A 23,506-nucleotide genomic window follows, 5' to 3' on the forward strand; every position below is an offset into this window, starting at 1 on the left:
CATCTATCTAATTACTATAATGCTAAAAACCCTTAATATATTTTATTTGGATAGCCTCTTTTGTGAGGTGACTGTTCAATTCTATTACTCATTTTTCTATATATTTCTTTCATTTATTGATTTTTAAGAGCTCTTTATAAAATGTTGTAAATGTTTTCTTTCACTCTGTGGAAAGAGGAACTTGCCTTTTCACTCTTTTATGGTGTCTTCTGGTGAAAAAAAATTCTTTTTAATGTAGTATATTTTGTAAGTTATTTCCTTTTGTAATTTCCTGTTTAAGAAATCTTTCCCCTTTTTAAAGATGTTATATATCTTACCTTTATAATTTTTCATTTGATTATGAAATTAACATATCCTATTGTTAAAAAGTTTGGGAAGCCTGAGGGAATAAAAACAAATAGCAAAGCACAAAACACAGAAATCTTTCCCTACTTAAATACCATATAGTATCTTATCTTCTAGAAATTTTATTATTTTGCCTTTCATATTTAGAATTGTAATATATCTAGAATTGATTCTTTGTGTATGGTACAAGGTCCATGTGCACTTGAAAAAAACGTGTATTCTACAGATGTTGCTGCAGTATTTCACTTATGTCAATTAAGCAGTTTGTTAACTGCACTGTTTGCATTTTCTACAACCTGATATTTTTTTATCTTGCTACATCTTGCACCTTTCTTGATAAGAAAGGTGTTTCAAAATCTCCCACTGTGATTATAAATTTATCTTTTTGTACCTGTCAATTTTTGTCTTATGTATTTTGATGCTATGTTATTAGGTGCATACAAACTTAGAACTATTGTATTTTCTGGGACAACTAAACTATTCATAGTTATGACCCCTTTTATATTGAAATATTTTTTTTAGGTTTATTTGTTTTGAGAGAGAAAGAGAGCGTGAGCTGGGGAGGGGCAGAAAGCGAGAGGGAGATGGGGTGCCTGGATGGCTCAGTAGGTTAAGCATCCAATTTCAGCTCAGGTCATGATCTCACAGTTCGTGGGTTTGAGCCCCACATCAGGCTCTGTGCTAACAGCTCAGAGCCTGGAGCCTGCTTTGGATTCTGTGTCTCCCTCTCTCTCTTCCCCATCCCCACTCACACTCTGTTTCCCTCTCTCTCTCAAAAATAAACATTAAAAAAGAGAGAGAGAAAGAGAGAGGGAGAGAGAATCTCAAGCAGGCTCCGTGCCAATAGTGACCCCCACAAACGGTAAGAGCATGACCTGGGCAGAAATCAAGAGCCAGTCACCCAACCAACTGAGCCACCCAGGTGCCCCTAATACATCTTTTTGCCATAAAAATCCACTTAGACTTACACCAGCTTTGTTTAGTGTCAATATCTATTTAAATCCACAAACGTATTATTGCTCTTCATTCTTTTGTGTACCTTCAAGCTTCTTTCTAGAATCATTTTCAAAATCTTTTGACTATATCTCCTATGCCTAAAAAACTCCATTTAATATTTTCTTTAAAGCAGATCTGCTGAAAATAAACTCTCTTGGTTTTGATGTGTCTGAAATTATGTTACCTTCATTTTTTCCCATTCTTTTAATGTTTTTTTATTTTTTTTAATTTTTGAGAGAGACAGAGCATGAGCAGGGTAGGGGCAGAGAGAGAGGGAGACACAGAATCCCAAGCAGGCTCCAGGCTCTGAGCTGTCAGCACAGAGCCTAACGTGGGGATTGAACTCATGAACCATGCGATCATGACCTGAGCCAAAGTCAGACGCTTTACCGACTGAGCCACCTAGGTGCCCCATGCTACCTTCATTTGTTTTTATTTATTTATTTTTTAACGTTTATTTATATTTGAGACAGAGAGAGACAGAGCATAAACGGGGGAGGGGCAGAGAGAGAGGGAGACACAGAATCGGAAGCAAGCTCCAGGCTCCGAGCCATCAGCCCAGAGCCCGACGCGGGGCTCGAACTCACGGACTGCGAGATGGTGACCTGAGCTGAAGTCAGGCGCCTAACCGACTGAGCCACCCAGGCGCCCCATTTTTAAACAGATTCACTGAGATATAGTTCATATACCACAAAATGTACTTATTTTAAGTGTACAATTCAATGATTTACCTTTATTCCTGAACATTAGTTCCCTTTTAGTATTGTGATTATATCATCCCATTATCTCCTGGATTCCGTTACTTCTGCTGAGTAGTTAGTTCTAAGTCTTATTTTTTAAAAACTGTAGCTTTTTAAGTAATCTTTTTTCTCTGGCTTTTGTTTTCAGCAGTTTTACAATGATGGCCTTCATGTGGTTTTCTTTAAATTTATATTCTTTGTTGAGTTCTTAGGACTTCTTAAATTATCCCTCATTAGTTTTGATAAAATGTCAACCATAATCTCTTCAATTATTATTTCTGCTTTCTCTTCTCTCCTCTGAGAAGCCAATAGAGTATATGTTAGACCTTTTGACTCTATCTCCTATGTCTTTTATACTCTTTTCTGTATTTTCCATCTTTTTGTTCGAGACTTCACTCTGGAGTCTTTTGACCTATCTTCTACTTTAGTAATTCTGAGTTTACCTCTACTGTTAAGCCAATTCACTGCACTCAGTTATTATATTCTTCATTACTGGAATGTCTATTTGGTTTTTTTTTCTCTTTTTTTTAAATATTTGAGGTGGGGGCAGTGGGGGAGGGATAGAGAGACAGTGAGACACAGAATCCAAAGCAGGCTCCAGGCTCTGAGCTGTCAGCAGAGCGTGATGTGGGGCTGGAACTCACCAACTGCGAGATCATGACCTGAGCAGAAAGTTGGATGCTAAACCGAGCCACCCAGGCACCCCTCTACTTGGTTCTTTTTTTAACGTTTCTAGTTCTCTGCTTAAATTCTCCATCTTTGGGTTTTTTTAAATAATATTAACAATAGCTAACTTAAGATCTGTCTGATAGTTAACTGAATCTTTATGGGTCTATTTTTTGTTGTTTCTTTTTTTTTTTTTTTCCTATCACATCATCTTGTCTTCTTATATGCCTGATTTTTTTGAGAGGCAGACATTATTAAAAATCTGAGGTCTAGAATGCTATTTTCCTCCAGAAAGGATTTGTTTGCTTCAGTCAAATGGCTAGACACATCAGAATACTGGCTCAATAAAAGATTAAAATTATTAGAAGCTGATCCTACTGATAGCAGATCTTTTCCAGTTCACCCTAATTTCTGAAAAATAGCCCTTTAGAGTTCCCAAAGCCTAAAAGGTTTGTTGGAGGTCCCCCTCTGGTTTCTGAATTCCAATTTTTGTCACCCTAGTCCCACGAGTTGTGTGTGTGTATGTTTAATCTCTTTTCAGCTTCTCAGTTGCTTCTTCTGGAACTGACAGAGGACTCCAGGGAAATGCAGACCCTGATGGCAGTCTTCTTTAGATTTCCTTCTTCAAGATTTTGACCACACAATTCTTTTCTATACTGTTAGTTCTACTGTGCCTTCACAAAGATTTTTTTTAAAAAAACCAACTTTCCTAGTTCTCAGCAGGAAGACTCATGAACTACCCAATCTGCAACTAAATTTTTGTTTTTTTTACAAGTGTACACCTTGCCTTGCTCAAAAAGGGGATAAGAAATATTTATAAACAAATTTATTACATTTCAGTGTAAGAGTTAAAAATAGGCACATATGAGGCACAAAGGTAGAAAAGTCATTTTTCTGGAGTCGATAACAATAAAAGCTATCAAAGATTTTTCCCAAGGGAGTAATATTTGAACTAGGTTTTGCAAGCTAAAGGATGAAAGAGAGTTTGGCAAGCAAACCATATGAAAAGATATTTTAGGCAGAAGGAACACATGCAACTTGGTATTAATGGAGTATAAATTTTAAATCAGAAAGCAGTGTCACAATGAAGACTGACAGGTATGTAGGAACCAAACCATTAAATATTATTTGCCAAGGAATTTGAATTTTATCTTGGGCAGGGGAGAAGCACTGAATAGCATTAAGAAGAAATACAGAAATGGTCAAATGTATAGTTTAGAAATTTGAGGGATACATTCTTTTCCTTGGGATCATTTACTTTGAAAATCATGTAAGCCTGAAACTGTCTGTACCATCATTGCAACCTCATGGAGAAAGCCTGACTGAAAATGAGGCTAACATAGAGGAAAAGTACACCAAAGATAGGAGTACAGAAATGCAAAGTCAGTGTTTGAAGTTTCATATAAAGACTTGCCTGTAAGCAAGCACTGCTTCTTGGATTTATAGTAAATTCCCTTACTTGCTAGGAAGTAAAGGAAGAAAGGAGAAAGGAAGGAGGAAGACTACTCTGACAAGAGGAAAACTAGAAAGAGAATAAACTAGAGCCAAGAACCAAGTATACAAACCACATGGAGAGATGATGCAGGCTAGAACCAATGTAAGACAGTAGGAATTAATAGGAAAGGACAGATAGGATGTAGTGACAAACTGCATGTTAGGAGTTAGAAGTTAATAAAGAGTCCTGAGGCATCCAACCAAAATCAGGAAATATAGGAAACAAATTTGGGATAAGTCCCTTTTTTAAAAAATGGAGACAGAATATATATAAATGAGATGCCTATGGAAGAAGACAGACAGCTGGAAAATCTAATAGACTAGTTAATATACTGCTAGATCCCCACAGAGACATTGGAAAGTCATTAGCATACAATTAATGATAAAGACCTGGGACCAGATTCTCTCACTTGCATATAAGATAATACAAGATAACAAAGTCATTAAGAGATCAAGGATAGAACCAGGAAGACCTAGTTAAGGTAGTGAAAAAAATAGACATCTAAGAAAAAAGAGAGGGGCAAAGCATCTTGTGTCATAAAGTATGAAAAGTGCTAAAGAGATGGGGATATATCAGTGGTACATGAGTCATCTTGAGAGAGGTCTAATCTGACCAGATTGGAGACATTTTGAACAACAAAATGAATAATGACAGGAATGAAAACGCATCCATTCCAGAGTCCACACTGACACTATAAATATATAAGTAAGTAAGTAAAATGGAGTGGAAAAGAAAGTTCTTTTTTTACAGAAGAATGCTAAATAATTAACATAAAGGGAATGGAGAAAAATTACCATCATATAATCACCAGAGTAATAATTAATTCAGGCAAAAATCATCAATGGAGGCTAAAACATTGAGTGAAGACTGCTGGGGAACACAGTTTCAAACTGTCACTCCAGAGATCACTTACAAATTACAAACAGAAAAAGGTACCTTTACAATGGTACACATCTTGATAACCAAATGACCAATTCTAGAACTGACATCATTATGTTTCCTGAGGTAATGTAGTGAAGAATGTATAATATCACCTATGTAATATTTCTGCCAAAAAATTAAACTGAAACTAATCATATGGAAATACCAGGCAAACCTAAACTGAAGAACATTTTACAAAATTACTAACCTAGATGCTGCAAAAACGTCAGTGTCATGAAAAAAAAAAAAGGCTGAGGAACTTGTCTAAATGAAAGAATATTAAAATATAAAATTCTAGGGGCGCCTGGGTGGCACAGTCGGTTAAGCGTCGGACTTCAGCCAGGTCACGATCTCGCGGTCCGTGAGTTCAAGCCCCGCGTCAGGCTCTGGGCTGATGGCTCAGAGCCTGGAGCCTGTTTCCAATTCTGTGTCTCCCTCTCTCTCTGCCCCTCCCCTGTTCATGCTCTGTCTCTCTCTGTCCCAAAAATAAATAAACGTTGAAAAAAAAATTAAAAAAAATATATATATAAAATTCTAAAAGCAATGTATAATCATTGGTTAGAGCTGGTTATCAAAAAAAAATGAAGTAAAAAGAAGTTATAAAGGACATTAAGACAGTTGGGGAAATCTAAATACGCCCTGTATATTAGATAATAACATTCTATCAATGCTAAACTTCCTGTGTTTGATAATTATGGTTATATAGGAGAATGCACTTGTTTTTAGGAAATACGGGATAATATATTTATTTATTTTTTTAAATTTTTTTTCAACGTTTTTTATTTATTTTTGGGACAGAGAGAGACAGAGCATGAACGGGGGAGGGGCAGAGAGAGAGGGAGACACAGAATCGGAAACAGGCTCCAGGCTCTGAGTCATCAGCCCAGAGCCCGATGCGGGGCTCGAACTCACAGACCACGAGATCGTGACCTGGCTGAAATCGGACGCTTAACCGACTGCGCCACCCAGGCGCCCCACTGGATAATATATTTAATGGTAAAGTGGCATAATGTCTACAACTAACTCTCAAATGGTTCAGAAAATGCAAATATATACATCTATAAATGTTTATATAGATACACAAAGTGATTGTGATAAGATGTTAGTAACAACTGTTGAATCTAGGTGAAGGGTATACTTGTGTTTACTGTATTATTCTTGCAACTTTTCCAAAGGTTTGAAACACGCCAAAACAAAAGACTTAGAGGGAATAAAATACATATTTATATATATTACTGATACAGAAACATGTCTATAATATTTATAAAAAATAATACACTTTAATAAAATGTCTTTCAGACATTTACATTTCAGAAGTATACATCTATCTATAATTCATACTGGTGAGAATGAGAGAGGGAGTTGAAACAGGAAGGGAAGGGTTCTCCTCAGCCAAGTTTCTAGAAAGAACACTTGGTGCTTCAACTTTCTCACCTCCTATTTATATCAATATGAGTTGCAATCTCAATGCTGGAAGGGGGTGAACATTTAAGTAAAGTTTTTAAGGATGAATATGACCTTAGAAAAAGTAAGAAACCAACGTAAAGAAAAATTAAAGTTGAGACAGAATATGTCCCTTTGTAGATCATGATCCCAGAAACCATTTACTTTCTTGGCTTCTTCAAGCAAAACTATACATAACTACATCTATTTTTTTTCTCCTAATAACTACTAGTGGACATTCTTCTCTCTTTTGTTTTCCTCTTCTGTTTTTCTATGCCTTAAAAGTTCAATCATTTTCCCAGTTTTAGTTCTCCCTTCTATACTAAATACTAAAATCTACATCTGAGGCTTTCTTATCATCACTAGTATTTAGAGAGAGGATAAAAGACATTTTACATAAATACACAACATGACATCAACACATTTCCAAATCTGATCTCAATATTGTTTCCTCCCAGTTTTTATTTGTTAAGTGTTTCTATTTCTATCACACCAGTACTATGAATCGTTTCTTTAAAATCTCTGCCTTTGGGGAGCCTGGGTGGCTCAGTCGGTTGAACATCTGACTTCAGCTCAGGTCATGGTCTCGCGGTCTGTGAGTTCGAGCCCCGCTTTGGGCTCTGTGCTAACAGCACAGAGCCTGGAGCCTGCTTCGGATTCTGTGTTTCCCTCTCTCTCTGCCCCTCCCCTGCTCATGCTCTGTCTCTGTCAAAAATAAACATTTAAAAAAAAATTTTTTTAAATCTCTGCCCAATTTGGCATTTTTTTTCATTCTCATAAAGGCTAGAACATAATCAGTTGTTAATGAATGTGTGTTGAAAAGAAAAAGTCCCTTTGGCTCAGCATTTCATTTCACCCTTGATTATTAGAAATAAGTTTTAAACTCAATTTCTGACCTACTCTGACCTATGCTATTGCCTCTGTTAGATTAAACCTTATTAAATCATCTTTTGATCACACCACTTTGTAAGAATTGCAACTGCTCCTTATTCTAAATTCCTACATAGCTTTCAAGACACTTCATAGTCAAGTCCCATCCAACCTGCCCAAACAATCTTCAATTTCAGTAAAGTACCATCACTAACGTTTAACTTCTAGAAATTTGTTTTATACTTGTGCAGCAATAACAGTAACTGTAATGTGCCAGCAATGCAACTGCTATTCTACTCAATGAACATAGGTACAAATGTAATTAAACTCTAAAATGCTAAATCACATAAGGAAACGGGATATATACACTTTAGCAATGTCCTGACCACTGGAAAGTAATGTCCAAACAAGTATAGTTACACCAAATCTTTAAGGACCTAATTTTACAATTAAGGGATTTTATGTTTTAAAAATAAAGCTGAGAACCATAAACACCATTTGAATTATTTTAAAAATGAACCTCTAAGAAGAAAGATGACCACGAACACAAAGAGCCACCAAGTTAGAATTTTCATAAACTTACTCAAAGAGCTTCAGCAAAACGTTTGAATGTTTTATAAATATGATCCTAACATTATTATATGCATGATAAATTTACATATGCATATTATGATGTGGGACTGTACTTAAAACCATATATGTATCTAATGGGTGGTTTAAGGGAGAAATAATAGATAATAAAAATCAATGATAAAGGAAGAGTAACACTGAGAACATAAAATACTGTTAATATGAAAACACTTTTTATTGTGTTTTAACTTACATCTTCCTAATTAATAATAATTAGGTTTTATTAAATAAAATGAAATAAGTTTTTCATTTGTCTATTAGCCATTTGGATTTCCACTTTTCCAAAAACCACATCCGAGTCTTTGGCCATTTTTAAATGGGGCTTTCTGTCTTTGCCTATTGAGTCTTAAGAATTCTGACACACTCTGGACAGGCATTTTAGGTCTTATATATTCTAAAATATATTCTCTCAATTTGGAAATTATCTTTTAATACCCTATCTTCCATTAGGTATTCTTTAATAAAGAATATTTTCGTTGTTTTTTAAAAACAATTTTTTTATTAAAGTAGAATTTACAATGTTAGTTTTCTTGACGACTCTAGCTAAAAGTTTATCAATTTTGTTTATCTTTTCAAAGAACCACTCCTGGTTTCATTAATCTATTCTACTTTTTTGCTCTCTATTTATTTCTGCTCTATTCTTTATTTCCTTCCTTCTACTGGTTTTGGGCTTTGTTCTTTTTCAAGCTCCCTTCAGTGTAAAGTCAGGTTGTTTGAAGTTTTTCTTACTTCTTGAGGTAGGCCTGTATTGCTATAATCCCCCCTCTTAGAACAGCTTTTACTGCATTCCAAAGTTTTTGAACCATTGTGTTTTCATTGTCCTTTGCCTATTTTTTTCATTTCTTTTTTGATTTCTTGGTTGACCCATTCATTGTTTAGTAGTATGCTATTTAGCCTCCATGTATTTGTGTTCTTTCCAAACTTCTTCTTGGGTTGATATCCAGTTTCACACTGTTATAGTCAGAAAAGATGGTTTCAAATTTTAAAATTTTATTGAGACTTGTTTTGTTGGCCTAACATGTGATCTATTTCATATGCACTTAAGAATGTGCATCCTGTTGTTTTATGAATGGAATGTTACAAACATATCTATTAGGTCCATTTGGTCTAACATGCCCTTCAAAGCCACCGATTCCTTGATTTTCTGTCTGCAAGATCTATCCATTGATGTAAATGGGGTTAACGTCCCCTACTATTATTGTGTTACTGCCAATTTCCTCCTCTATTTCTAGAAATAGTTGCTTTATATGTTTAGGTGCTTCCATGTTTGGTGCATTATAAATGTTTACAATTGCTATATCATCTTGTTGGGTCGTTCCCAACGTCCTTTTTTGTCTTTCATTACAGTCTCTGTTTTGAAGTCTATTTTGTCGTGTATATATATATATATATATATATATATATATATATATGTATTGCTACCCCAGCTTTCTTTTTGCTTTAATTTGCATGAAAAATGTTTTTCCCTTCACTTTCACTCTGCATGTGTCTTTAGGTCTGAAGTGAGTCTCCTTCTTAAAATCCATTTAGTCATCCCCTTGTCTTTTGACTGGAGCATTTAATCCATTTACATTTAAGGTAATAATTGATAGGTATGTACTTATTGTCATTTTGTTACTTGTTTTATGGCTGTTCTTATAGTTTCTCTGTGTACTTCTTTTGCTCTCTTCCTTTGTGGTTTGATAGCTTTCTTTAGTGCTTTGCTTGGATTCCTCTTCATTTTTTGTATCTATTACACGTTTTGATTTGTGGTTATGTTAGGTTCATATATAATATCTTATGCATATTGCAGACTATATTAAACTAATGGTCACTTAAGTTTGAACCCATTTTAAAAGCACTAAATCTTTACTCACCCCCTTACATTTTATGTATATGATTTCATCCTTCATATCCTTTTACTTCATGAATCCCTTGACTGATTTTTGTAAATATAATTGATTTTACTGCTTTAACCTCCATACTGCGTATGCTGAAATAAAAAATACACTAAAGGGAATCAGTAGTAGATTAGAAGAGGCAGAAGAACAAATCATCAATCTGGAAGGCAGGGTAATAAAAAGCAACCAAGTTTAAAAGTAAAAAAGGAAAACTTATAAAAAATGAGAAGAGATTAAGGGAACTCAATGACATCATCAAGCATAATAACATTTTCATTATAGGAATCCCAGAAAAAGAAAAGGGGGAAGAAAACTTATTTAATGAAGTAAGAGCTGAAAACTTGCCTAATGCGAAAAAAGAAAGAGACACCCAGATCCAGGAAACAGAGAGACCACTCAACAAAATTAAGCCACAGAGGTTTAGACCAAGACACACAATAAGTAAAATGGCACAAAGGTAGTGATAAGGAGAGAATCTTAAAATTAGCAAGAGAAAAGAACAGTTACATACAATGGGAACGCTGTAAGGCTATTAGCTGATTTTTCAGCAGAAATGTTGTAGACCAGTAGGGAGTAGTGTGATATACTCAAAGTACCAAAAGGAAAAAAATTTGCAACCAAGAATACTCTACCCAGCAAGGTTATGATTCAGAATAGAAGAAGTTTCCCAAACTTCTCAGAAGTTCTCAAAAGAACAAGTTTCCCAAACAAAAGTTAAAGGAGTTCATTACCACCAACCAAGGCTTATAAGAAACATTAAATACTTCAACTGGAAAGAAAAGGCCATAATCAAGAGCAAGAGAATTATGAAAGGAAAAAATTTCACAAGTAAATGCAAACATATATTAAAATTAATCAATTATTTATGAATATACTTATGTTTAATGATATAAAATGCATCAATAACTTTATGTTTGTGATCTCATGGATTGTGAATTCGAGCCCCATGTCAGGCTCTACACTGAGAGTGTGGAGCCTGCTTGGGATTCTCTCTCTCCCTCTCTCTGCCCCTCTCAGAGAGGGTTTGTACTCTCTCTCTCAAAATGAATAAATAAAACATTTAAAAAAAACCTCTATGTTTGTATATTTATGGAAAAAACCCTCCCAAGTGATTTGAGATATTTTCTTAGAAAAGGTTTATTGTTTTGCCTTTCACATTTAGGTTTCTAATCCACTTAGAATTAATGTAAATGTAGTTGAAGGCAGGGTTCCTTTTTTTTTTCCCTCATGGAAGTATCTTATTGACTCAGCATCATTAAGTAATGCATTCTTTCCCCTTTGCAATATAGCCACCTGTGTCATACATCCTATGTCTGAATATAATTAAACTATTCCTCGTTCTTCATTCTCTCAAATTATCTATATATGCATTATGAGCACCTCATTATTGTAGCTTTATCAAAAGTCTTAAAATCTGGTAAAGCAAGCCAACTTTGAACTTTTTCTTTTAAAAGTGTCTTTGCTACTTTTAACGTTTTGCACTTGCATATAAATTTTGGAATCAGCTCCTCCTAATAATAAGGGAACAAAAGAAAGAATGGGGGAGGACACTGGGAACTGTAATGAATATATAAATCAAGATGTTGAGGATCATCTTTACAATGTTAATTCTTACAATCTATGAAGATAGCATCTCTATTTAAATCTCTTAGTATCTTTTTAATAAAGTTTATAATGCTCTGCACAAAAATCTTGCACATCTTTTGTTATAACTGAGTCCTACTTACTACATTTTGATGCTATTATAAACAGTAGCCTGTTTAAAACTTTCATTTTTCTGGTTGCTCAAAGAAAGGCAAAAATATTTTTACATATTTACAGCAAGGAATCTTGCTGTAGACTAATAATAATATTTTTAAATTTCTAGAATTTTCCAAATAGTTATTAACTTCATCCCATTGTTTAAGTGAATGTTTTAAAATTCTTACCATTATGTATAATGTTAAATGCAGGTTCCTAAATAAAAGATATTTTTATTTAGGTTACAGATACATGTATTTTGCAAATTCTTTTTTCTAAATCATAAATATATATAAGCTTATCAAATGCTATTGCTATATTTATTGTTTATACTTTTCTCTTCTAACCTCTAAATGTGGCAAATTGATTTCCTAATGTTAAATTAGCCTATTTCTGAAATAAACTCAAATATCAAACTTACATTCCATGAGTTCTAGAAAAATCTTAGCCCTATATCTTCATTTACTGCCCCAGCTCTGCTTTCTCCCTCCTCTTTCTGGAACTATAGTTGTATCCGTACACTGGATCTTCTAACTCCATTTCCTGGCTGTCTTTCATACTTTCCCTTTCACTCTGTGTTTTATTCCAGGTAGTTTCTACCGACCTCTCTTCCAATTTACTAATCTTCAATGTCTCATCACCTTTGTCTCACCTGTATTAAATCCAACCATGAATTCTTAATTTTAAATGAATGTTCACTTACAGGAATTGTTCCTTTTTTCAAATCTGCATTTTGATTTTCCCCTTCCCATATTTTTTACCTCATCATTTATTAATTAAACCATGTAAAACATTTATTATATTCTGTGACTGATATTCTGTGAGTGGGGAACTCCAACATCCAAAGTATCTGTGGGTTTCTTTCTGCTGTTATTTCAGCTGTAATAATGCATTTGGTATCTTATTTCCTTACGTGTTTCATAATTTTTTTCTCTGAGCTACTTATTTTCTTCAGAAAATATTTTGTGGTAGGACTCCTAGGTGGCTCAGTCAGTTAAGCATCTAACTTTGGCTCAGGTCATGATCTTATGGTTCGTGGGTTCAAGCCCCACATCAGGCTCTGTGCTGACAGCTCAGAGCCTGGAACCTGCTTCAGATTCTGTGTCTCTTTCTTTCTCTGCCCCTATCTCACTCACTCTCTCTCTCTCTCAAAAAAAAAAATAAATAAATAAATAAAAAATAAAAATAAAATAATAATAATAAAACATTAAAAAATACTTTGTGAACTATTTTGAGGCTTGGAATGAAGTCATTCAGGGGAGGAAACTACAACCAATGGGCCAAAATATTTGGTAAAGTCAAAAATATTTACTATCCAGCCCTATACAGGAGAGTCTGCCATCCTGTGAAATAAGTTCCCCCAAAGAGGATATGGGTTTGCTTATGTCAGGTACCTATGATTATTAACAGTCTAGAATGGCTTTATATTGTTAGTTTTAACTTTTTTTCAGACTACTAAAATATATTAGGAATTTGAACTGCATATACATAAATGACTACCATCACATGGTTAGTTCTCAGAGCACTTTCCACCTGTATCCATTCAGAACCAAGATTCAGACATGCAAGTTTTGTTATAGTTTCTTCTCTTTATGCCTCATTTGAATGGATGAGTTCATTTCTAGCTCATAATCACACTGAAGATATAGCCTTGTCTCGTATTTTACTTCCTCACTTGGGTTTTTATCTCCTGTTCCATGTTCATAAGGCTGTGCATTTCAAAATGGAGTTCACTTTACTTAGTACATGCCCTCTGAGGAAATGCCTGTTCTTCAACTGAGCTTCTTTCTCTAGGTTCTCACATTCAGTCTATCTGTGGAATTAGTGAGTATACCTTATTTTTTTATAAATTTTTTTCAATAATTTTATCTAGGGTTTTTAGTTATTTTCCACAGAGGGATCATCTGGGAACCTAGCCATATATATAATCATAAACACAACAAACACAACACTTGAATCAACATCCTTCACTTGTATTCTGCTGTAATAGTGGTTTATATAAGGTGCTGTGGGAAAAGGCAGGAAGTGGAGACCAGGAAAGGATGCTCAAAGAAGCTGATGTCCAAATTTGAAATATGAATAGAAGTTTGTCTACCAAAGATGATGGGCAAGAGTATATCAAGACTTTGGAGAAACATATGGGAAAGCTTAGAGATAGGAAGAGTATCTTTGGGAAACAAGTATTTCAGTGTACAGACAGAGGAGCAATAAGGGTGACAGAATGAAAAGAGATACGAAAGAATTCATGAAAAATGAGAGTATAAATGAAGCTTACAGACTAATGTGAGGCAAGAGGGCTATACCCATGCCAATGTTCAGGGATCATTGATCCAATTACCAGGATAGGAATCACAGAGCAACACAGAGTTTTGATTTTTGGTGGGGAGGAAAAGGAGCTACAGAGGGGACTTTTGAATCAAGAAGTTAATAAATTCAGTTTTGGGTATGTTGATTTTTCAAGGCCTCTAGGACAAATATGATGAAATGTCCCAGGAAACACCTAGATACACTGTAACTGAAATTCAGAATCAAAATCTAATCTAGACATAAAAGAGTTGGGATTAAAACAACAGTCATGAATGAAGCCCTGAGTAGGAAGAAAGACTGCCTAGGAAGAGTAGTGAGGGTCTTAAGTCATAAGCCTAGGAATCACTGGCATTTAAGGAACAAAGAGAAGATAAGTATGTAAATCTAACTAAAAAAAAAAAAAAAAAAGTGGCTATAGAAGTAGGAGGAAAAGCAAGAGAATATTGTCTAATGGGAAAGCCAAATGCTCAAGACCAAGTAAGATCTAGATGGTCTTTTATTCAACAGTTTCAGAAATAAGTCTGTAATAATCTCAGTACCATGGTACTCCATTTTCCTCTGCCTGGTCTCTGTTCTCATGCCTCTATAGTAAAACTTCCTCCGAAAGAAATAGCCTCTAGTCTCCCACTGCTCACTAGGAATCTCTGATTTTTCTAAGAACTCTAATCTTTCATTCTACAAAAATGACTTTTTATCTTCATCATTCTCGACACTTTCACCAGCCCCATAACCTTGACCCATAATTCACTGAGAAAGGTTTGAGAAGGAATTCACTCCCTCATATTTCCACCACCAAATCTACGAGCACCCCCACACTCATGTTCTGCTTCTCTCCAGATAAAGAACAGAGTCACTTTGAAAGGCCAATACCTCTGTATAAATGCTTCTCAACTAAAGGTGATTTTACCCCACAGCTTCTCTAAAGGTACATTTTTCTTTATTGTGGGGATAGGGTGCTACTAGTATCTGAAGGGTAGAGACCAGGGATAATGCTAACCATCCAATGTTGCACCAAAAAAGAATTATGATTCAAAATGTCAATAGGGCTGAGGCTGACAAATCCTGATCCACATGTTCTGAGTCCTAGCCAGTCTCTTACTGAGAACTTAGCCTAGTTTTTCTATTCCCTTCATATTTTCAACTTCCCCTTTCGACTCAACCATTCCCATCACCATCACCATGTAAAATGTTCCAGTATTTTCCATTCTTTAAAAATATACTAACACACACATACACACACACACACACACACACACACACACACACACACACACAATGATTGCTTATGTGCTTTCAGGTACTATTTCTCCAATATTTTATACCAAAGTTCAATACTCATATTATTCTATATAATATTTAATACTCACATACAATTGAATGTATTATACTCATATTTCCACTAGTCATTTCTTCATTCAGATTTTTTCCCAAACTGTTCCACTGAGGTAACTCAGCAAGTTTCTTCTTTCCTGTTTATGAAGAGTCTCGTAACTAAATTCAATGGTCAATTATAGTAGTTATCTATTGCACAGATTTTCTGGTCTAAATACCTCCATCCACCCACCCTACTCCCAACAACACCATCATTATAAATTATTGGGAGATTGCATTTTCAATAGTCAGTCATGTTCACTACCACATTCCCAGCTCCCAGAACCATCTGGCGCATAGCAGGCACTCAAAATATATGTTAATGATTGAATCCTTGGCAAAGAGTTAATTTATAATAAAGCTACCATATTTGAAGTATGTATGTTAAAATAAGAAACTGATGTATTCAAGGGATTATGGCTGGAATTTAAATAATGAGGCAAAACCTGAAATCAGGTATCCTGATTCACCTGTCTCTCCGGCAGGATGTCAATTCAAAACATTAAAAAAAAAAATTAAGATTTTATTTTTTTTAAGATTTTAAATCTAAATCCCCAGTGTGGGGCTTGAACTCACAACCCCAAGATCAAGAGTCATACAGTCTACCAACTGAGACAGCCAGGCACCCCTCAAAATATTTCTAGAGAGTGACTACAGTTGATTTAGGGCCTCATGTGCATGAGAGGAAAATGATCTGAGAAAGTCTTTCAGAGTAAGGTATTAGGAAGAAGAATCTAGAGTTTTGCATTTTAAAAACACAAAAGGACTAATCATGAAAATGTCTAACACTGTGGCACCCAGGAAGAACTCCACAGACTACACTTTGATGTCATTAATTTCTATGTAAAGACTGTAGATTCTGCAATCTTTAAATTCCTGGTCTCCCCTCCACTGGTATCAGTCATTAATTATTACTGGTTCCACATAACTATATGGCCTTTGTTCTTTCTCAAACATGCCCAGTCTTTACAGTTTTCAAGTCTTTACAACCCTATGAGGTAGAGAAGAACGATCCCCATCTGAGTTTCACAAAAGTTAGTTTGGGTCCAAAATTGTACTCAGTGAACTTGTACACAAGTTTGATTCTTGATCAACAATAGACCTCAGTTTTGCCAGAGAGGTTCTCAACTTGGTGTTCTTTCCTAGTGAGAAAAGGAACAGCTCAGTTGGTGGTGAGGAAAAATTTAGATGACTCTCCTCTTGCCAAGTCAGTATGATGTGATTGTCTGTTAGGTGATGATGTGTTATCTCCTAGCAAATTTTACACCATTTCCAGCTATATACAAAGACTTCACCACAGTTGAAGTTCCTCTCACTATCTGCAACAAATACAGAGAAGGGCCCTCCTGCATTCGTAAGGGGAATGTGGCAAAAGACAGTGAAGTAGTCAGCAAAATCAAGAGCGAGCAGCAGCCACTGGGTATGCACAATTCCAGAACATTATCTGGGTAAAGGCAGAAGAGAGAACCCACATTCAGTGAACTCTCTCAACAATGTCTCTGCAGTCTAGATTATTCAGCAACTGGAAATGTTCTCTCTCCAAGGATAACTCTGGAAATGGACACTTAGACCACCAGTGATAATGTCACATAATACTCCAGGAAGTACTGGACAAAGCTGGCATACTGCACAACAGCAAATGCTATGAACCTAAAAATGAGGTAAGCACTCTGACTGATGTGATTCAGAAGCTTTTGATTTGAAGGTTCTCCCTGAAATGCTGGAAACAAAGGTATGAGCATATTTAGGTTTCCACATAAGCAACTTGGACAGAGAGTACAATGATTAAGAAACTGGTTGTAATGGTTTCTCTCCCTTGTTCTGCAGATTCAAACTAAAGATTTCTAATTAGGGGGAGGTATCATGAGAGATAGTAGACTGGACAATTCCTGAGCCTCATGGGCCCAGAGGCCAGCCAGCAATATGACTAAAAAGAGACACATCTGGGATGGAGGACCTATCTGTATGTCTTCTATTAATAATGCCTTCACCACTGTTTAGGTTTCCACCACTACCCCAAGCAGACCACTGAACAAGAAAACGAGTAGTTAGATGTTTAAAAAAAAAAAAGAAAAAAAAAAAGAAAAAAGACAGGTTCAACCTACCTTGAGTTTTAGCCCAAAGAGCAATAACCCTGCAGTTCCAAGAAGAGAATTATTCCACTTTGGCTCATCTCTTCTTATCTCACACATCCCTATTCATATTAGCCTGGTTTTAAGTATTGTTATGAAACATGCCATACAGAAGAATGTATTAAACATACATGTGCAACTTCCCAGAAAATATTCATGCAACAACTAGATACACAACACTGTTAATACATTAGAACCCCTGTGTATCCTAGTCCCTCTCCCTAACACAACCCAAATTCTGACTTACGTGATTAATCATTCCTGGCTTTTCTTTTAGAATTTTTTTTTAAGTTTATTTATTTATTTTGAGAGAGAGGGAGAGACAGAGAATCCCAAGCAGGCCCCGCAGCATCAGTGCAGAGCCCGATGAAGGGCTCAAACTCACAAACTGCAAGATCATGACCTGAGCTGAAACCAAGAGTCAGATGTTTAACTAACTGAGCCATCCCTTAACCTTTATGGAATCATATTCTATACACAACCTTTCTTAACTTCTTGCACTCAGCTGCTTTCCAGATTCATTGATAAAGATGTTTATAGCTGTAATTCATTTTTACTACGCTATAATTTATGCATTGTTTACTATACCATAATATGTCCAGTTAGTTGCTGATAGGTATTTTGGTTATTTCCAATCTGTGAATATTATGAACATTCTGCTGTACTGTCATGTATTATTCCTGATGAACACTTCTAAGCTCCTCTAGAGAAGTGCTGGTGAATATAAACAAAATGGAAACCACAAGTAATTTAAAATTTTCCAGTAGCTACGTTAAAAAGATTTTTAGGGGCATTCACTTTCAAAAATCCCCTCTGTTAAGAGAGCTTTCCTACTATTCTTCCTTTTTAATCTTATATTCTAATAAACTTTTGCCTGCTGCTCACAAAAAAAATAAAGAAAGAAAAAAAAAAGAAAGATTTTTAAGGGAAGCCTGGGTGGCTCAGTCAGTTAAGGCATCCAACTCTTGATTTCGGTTTAGGTCATGATCTCACAGTCTGTGAGTTCAAGCCCCATGTCAGGCTCTGTGCTGACGGTGTGGAGCCTGCTTGGGATTCTGTCTGCCTCTCTCTCTGCCTGTACTCGTGCTCTCCCTCCCTTTCTCAAAAAATAAATAAATAAACTTAAAAAAAAAAAGATTTTTAAAAGGGTGAAATTTTAGTATCTTACTTAACTAAACATATTATCATTTCAATATGCAATAATTATAAAAATCATTGAGATGTTTTATATTCTTTCCTCTTAAGCCTTCAAAATCCAATATTGTATATTTAAAGAAAATCTCCTTTTGGACTAGTCACATTTTGAAAACTCAATAACCACATATGGTTAATACTTGAACAATGCAACTCAAAAGCATATTCTTAAGTAGAGACGGTAAGCAGTAAGAGATGGTTTTACATTTTTATTCCTACATATTAATGAGTTTCTTGTTCCAAATACTCCCAAACATTTTTCCAATGTTGTAACTTTGCTCATATGGGTTTTATGGAACATTTCATTGACATTTTAATTTGCATCTTCCTGATTAATAATGTTGAACACCTTTTCATTATTTCAATCATTTGGGCTTCATCTTTTGTGAAATGCTTGTTCATGTCATATGATCAGTTTTCTACTGAATCTTTTATTGATTTGTACATTTTTTTTTAATTCCATTAAGTAATCTTTACAGCCAACGTGGGGCTTGAACTCAAGACCTCAAGATCAAGAGTCACATGCTCTACCAACTGAACCAACCAGGCACCCCCTATTATAATACCTATCACATCATGAATGGAAACTATTTTTTCTTAATTTCATGAACTACATAGGCATTCTTTTTGATGTTTAATAAATAATTCTTTGTGGTAAATGTTTTTATTTTGTCCTTTATGATTGTGCATTTTGTGTTCACTTAAGAAACCTGTCCCTACTCTGAGATCATGAAGATCTTTTACTATTATCCCTTAACAGGTCTTTGCTTTTGCCTTTCACTGGAGTAGATCTGAATGACACTAGAAGGCAAAAATCTGTAATTTCACTTTCTTCTCCACACAATTTTTCCAAGCACCACATATTGAAAATCAGGTTTTCGGGGCACCTGGGTGGCTCTGTCAGTTAAGTGTCCAACTTCAGCTCAAGTTGTCACGATTTGTGATATTGAGCCCCGCATCAGGCTGTCTGCTGTCAGCATGAGCCTGCTTCAGATCCTCTGTACCCCTCTCTCTCCGCCCCTCCCCTGTTCGCACTCTCTCTCAAAAAGATAAAAAAGAAACAAAGAAACACACATACATAAAAATCAGATTTTCTCTTTGATCTTTAACCCTACCTGTCATTTACCAACTGTGCATATACACATGCAACTGTTTCAGGACTTCCTATTCCATTCCTATAGTCCTTATTTTTAATTTGCTAAAACAAGTTTAGGAATATGAGGAGTTTCTTGAGGATTATATATTTCCATATAAATTTTAGAATCAGTTTATCAAATTCCTTTAAGAAAATCCATTGAAATACTTAATGGTATTTAATTGACTTTTTAATTGACTTTGGGAAAACTACCCACCAGATCTTTCAAACATGAACTCAGTATTTCTCTTTCTACTTATGTCTTCCGTAACACCTTTCAATTATTATAATAATCTTCTTAAAAGTCTGGTTAAAACTTCTACCTTTTAAAAAAATTCTACCTTTTAAGGATCTACCCCGTGGTAGGCAGAAGGCTCCCTTAACAACATCCAGATCCCAATCCTTATAAAATGTAATTATGTTAAATAAATGGCAAAAGGGATTTGCAGGTGTAATTCAGATTTCTATTTAGTGACCTGAAGATAGGGAGTTTTTTCTGGATTATGCAGAGAATTTTCTCCAACCAGACAGAAGAGATGCGCAGAAGAAAAACTAAGACAGATGAAAAGCAGGGCTCCACAAGCTGTTGCTGATTTGAAGACTGACAGAGCAATCTAACTTAGAATGCAGGTGGTCTAAAGGAGTCAAAAGGCTCCAGGCAGCCAAAAGGGAAATGAAGGACCTCAATTCTACATGCAGCCACAAAGAACTGAATTCTGTAAACAATGCGAATAAACTTGGAAGTGATTCTCACATAAAATCTACAGCTAAGACCTCAGGCAGGAACACCTGGATTTCAGTCTTGTAGACCTGGAGTAGAGAAACCAGCTGACTTCACCTGTACTGCTTATCTACAAAATTATATAATAAATTCATGTTAGTTTAAGCTGCCAAATCTGTGATAATTTGTTATGGCAGTCATAGAAAATAAATAGATTCTTCATGATTGTTTTATACTATTAAAAAATAGAATCTTGGAAGTCACTATAGGTAAAAACTTGGGATTGTATCAAACTAAAAAGCTTTTATACAGCAAAGAAAACCATCAACAAAACAAAAAGGCAACCTACTAAATGTGAGAAAATATTTGCAAATGATACAGCTGATAAAGGGTTAATATCCAAACTATATCAAGAACTCCTACAATTCAACACCAAAAAACAAACAATATTATTTACAAATGGACACAAGACCTAAGTGGACATTTTTCCAAAGAAGACATTCAGAAGACCAACAGACACATGGAAAGATGCTCAGCATCACTAATCATCAGGGAAATGAAAGCAAAACCACAATGAAGTATCACCTCACACTGGTGAGAATGTCCAGTACAAAAAGACAAGAAATAACAAGTGTTAGCAAGGATGTGAAGAAAAGTGCACTGTTGGTAAAAATGTAAACTGGCATAGCCAGAAAACAGTATAGTATAGAGGTTCCTCAAAAAATTAAAACCAGAAATACTACATGTAGTAGTACATGTAGTATTACTACAAGTAGAAATTCTACTTCTGGGTATTTATCCAAAGGAAAGAAAAACACTAATTCGAAAAGATACAGGTTTACTGCAGCATCATTTATAATAGCCAAGATATGAAAGCAACCTAAGAGTCCATCAACAGATGTATGGATAAAGAAATAGTATAGATATATGATGGAATATTATCCAACCATGAAAAATAATGAGATCTTTGCCATTTGCAAGAACATGGCTGGGCTTAGCCATACCTTTGTATTTTCTTTTATAATAATCATGTTTACTTCTTCCTTCTAGCTCTTAACCTTATTTTGGTTGTTTTTCCTTACTGGTCTAAGAAGGATATCCAATGTATTTGATAGATTTGACTGTGAGAATCTCTGTCTTATTTTGATTGCAAGAGATTAGCTTCAACATTTCACCATTCAGAATGTTTGTTTTGTAGAAGGTTTTGCAGAAACCCTTTATGAGGTTGAAGATATTTTATTTTTATTTCTCTGTTGAAAAAATACCTCCAGTATGCATGTTGACTTATCAAATGTAGTTTTTGCATTTATTAAGGTGATCACAATCTTTCTCTAACCTGTTCATGAGAATTGCAGTGACTAATTTCTCAACTTCACAAGGTGATTTACAATTAATTTGCACTATTGAAATAAAAACCTGGTTATTCTTTTTTTAAAAACAATGAATTTGGCTAAAAGTTTAAAATATTTATACCCAGATAACTTGTATGCTTGATTCTCATTCATATTCTCTTGAATTTCTCATTCATGTTCTCTCCAGGTATCACTATCAAGGTTATGCTCTTCTAATAAAGTAATTCATTCAACAAATATTTGAGTACTATTAGCTCTATTCACTGGAAATACTTGTGCACTGTTGGAATTATTCCAATTTCAGAAAACCTTGCTAATAAAGCCAAGTTTTCAGATTTATAAAAATCGTTTACATTGGGGCGCCTAGGTGGCTGAGTCGGTTAAATGTCCTGACTCTCGACTTCAGCTCAGGCTGTGACTCTCACAAACTGAGTTCAAGCCCCACATCTAGCTCTGCACTGACAGGACGGAGGCTGCTTGGGATTCTCTGTCCCCCTCTGTTTCTGCCCCTCCCCCTTCTCAAAATAAATAAACTTAAAAAAAACCGTTTATATCAATTTTCTTTTCCAGTAAGTTTTGGTAAGTTACATATTTTTGTAGAAAATTTTCCCTAATTTGACCATAATCAGTAATTATAACCCCATTTTCACTGCAGTGAAAATAAGTACATTTTCCTCCTCTTTGTCTTCATAAATTTTAATGTTTTCAAAGAATTAAGTGTTGGTATGATGAATTCTCTAGTGTTAGATCGAATTATTATTTACTTCCATATACTTTTATGGGGACTTATTTTGTTAATTCTTTTGTTAACTTTTACCTTTTTGAAAGCTATAGCAGATTCTATTATTGTTCAAAGCCTGAATTTTCTAGATTAGGGGATTATGCATATTCACCTTTCATGCCTTTTGAGAATATACATTCCAGCCCCATAAGCTTAGCCACATTATTTAGCCAACCAAATGTGAGGAAATTCCATAAAGAACATCTAAGCAGCAAGTTAAAATACATTTGTACACTTTAGCTCAGACCATTATGTGAATGAATAAGCAAGTGCTATATGGTGGCTACTCTTTCAGCATGAATCCCCCAAATGAGAAGAGACACACACAGCAGCAGCAATAGCCAACCCATAGCCAATGGCAAGCAATGTGAGAAGTTTTTATTTAAGCCTTTGAGATTTAAGGGAAATGTTTTATACAGCAAAGATAATACTGGTGATCAGCTTATTAATTTCAAGCATTTTTCCTAATATTTGCATTTAAGCTTTTCTCATCCGGTGCACCTCTTAAATCCAGTTAATAATCCATTTATATTTTCTAATTTCCACTATGATTTCTTCTTCAACTGGTGAGTTATTTAACATGTATCTTTGCTCTGAAACATACAGGGTTTTATTACTTTACTTTTTAAGTTTTAAACACTAACTTAATTCCACCAATAGTGTTTTATGTAATATTAATGCTTTGAAATTCACTTTATATACCACTGAAGGTCAAAGTACTACAGATAAGCACAGAGAGATCTTGCACTCTGCAGGTTTGGTAGAGAATTGTTTCTCAAATTACTCT

General features: G+C 35.0%; 1 protein-coding gene across 15 annotated transcripts in view; it reads right to left on the reverse strand.

Moving 5' to 3' along the window:
• LARP1B (La ribonucleoprotein 1B) overlaps window positions 1-23,506 on the reverse strand; it is a 123,975-nt gene that overhangs the window by 47,038 nt on the left and 53,431 nt on the right. Inside the window, exon 12 of one of the 15 annotated variants that reach the window (XM_047855931.1) lies at window positions 15,401-15,502. The exons of 13 other annotated variants lie outside the window; for them this stretch is intronic. In XM_047855931.1, coding sequence (XP_047711887.1) covers window positions 15,449-15,502 — 54 coding nt within the window. In that variant the 3' untranslated portion in view covers window positions 15,401-15,448. Of the gene's footprint in view, window positions 1-15,400; window positions 15,525-23,506 lie in introns of those variants that run through there. One more of the 15 variants, XM_047855932.1, reaches the window with a different exon arrangement.

The sequence above is a fragment of the Prionailurus viverrinus genome, chromosome B1 (assembly GCF_022837055.1).
Source record: "Prionailurus viverrinus isolate Anna chromosome B1, UM_Priviv_1.0, whole genome shotgun sequence".
NCBI classification, from domain to species: Eukaryota; Metazoa; Chordata; class Mammalia; order Carnivora; family Felidae; genus Prionailurus; species Prionailurus viverrinus.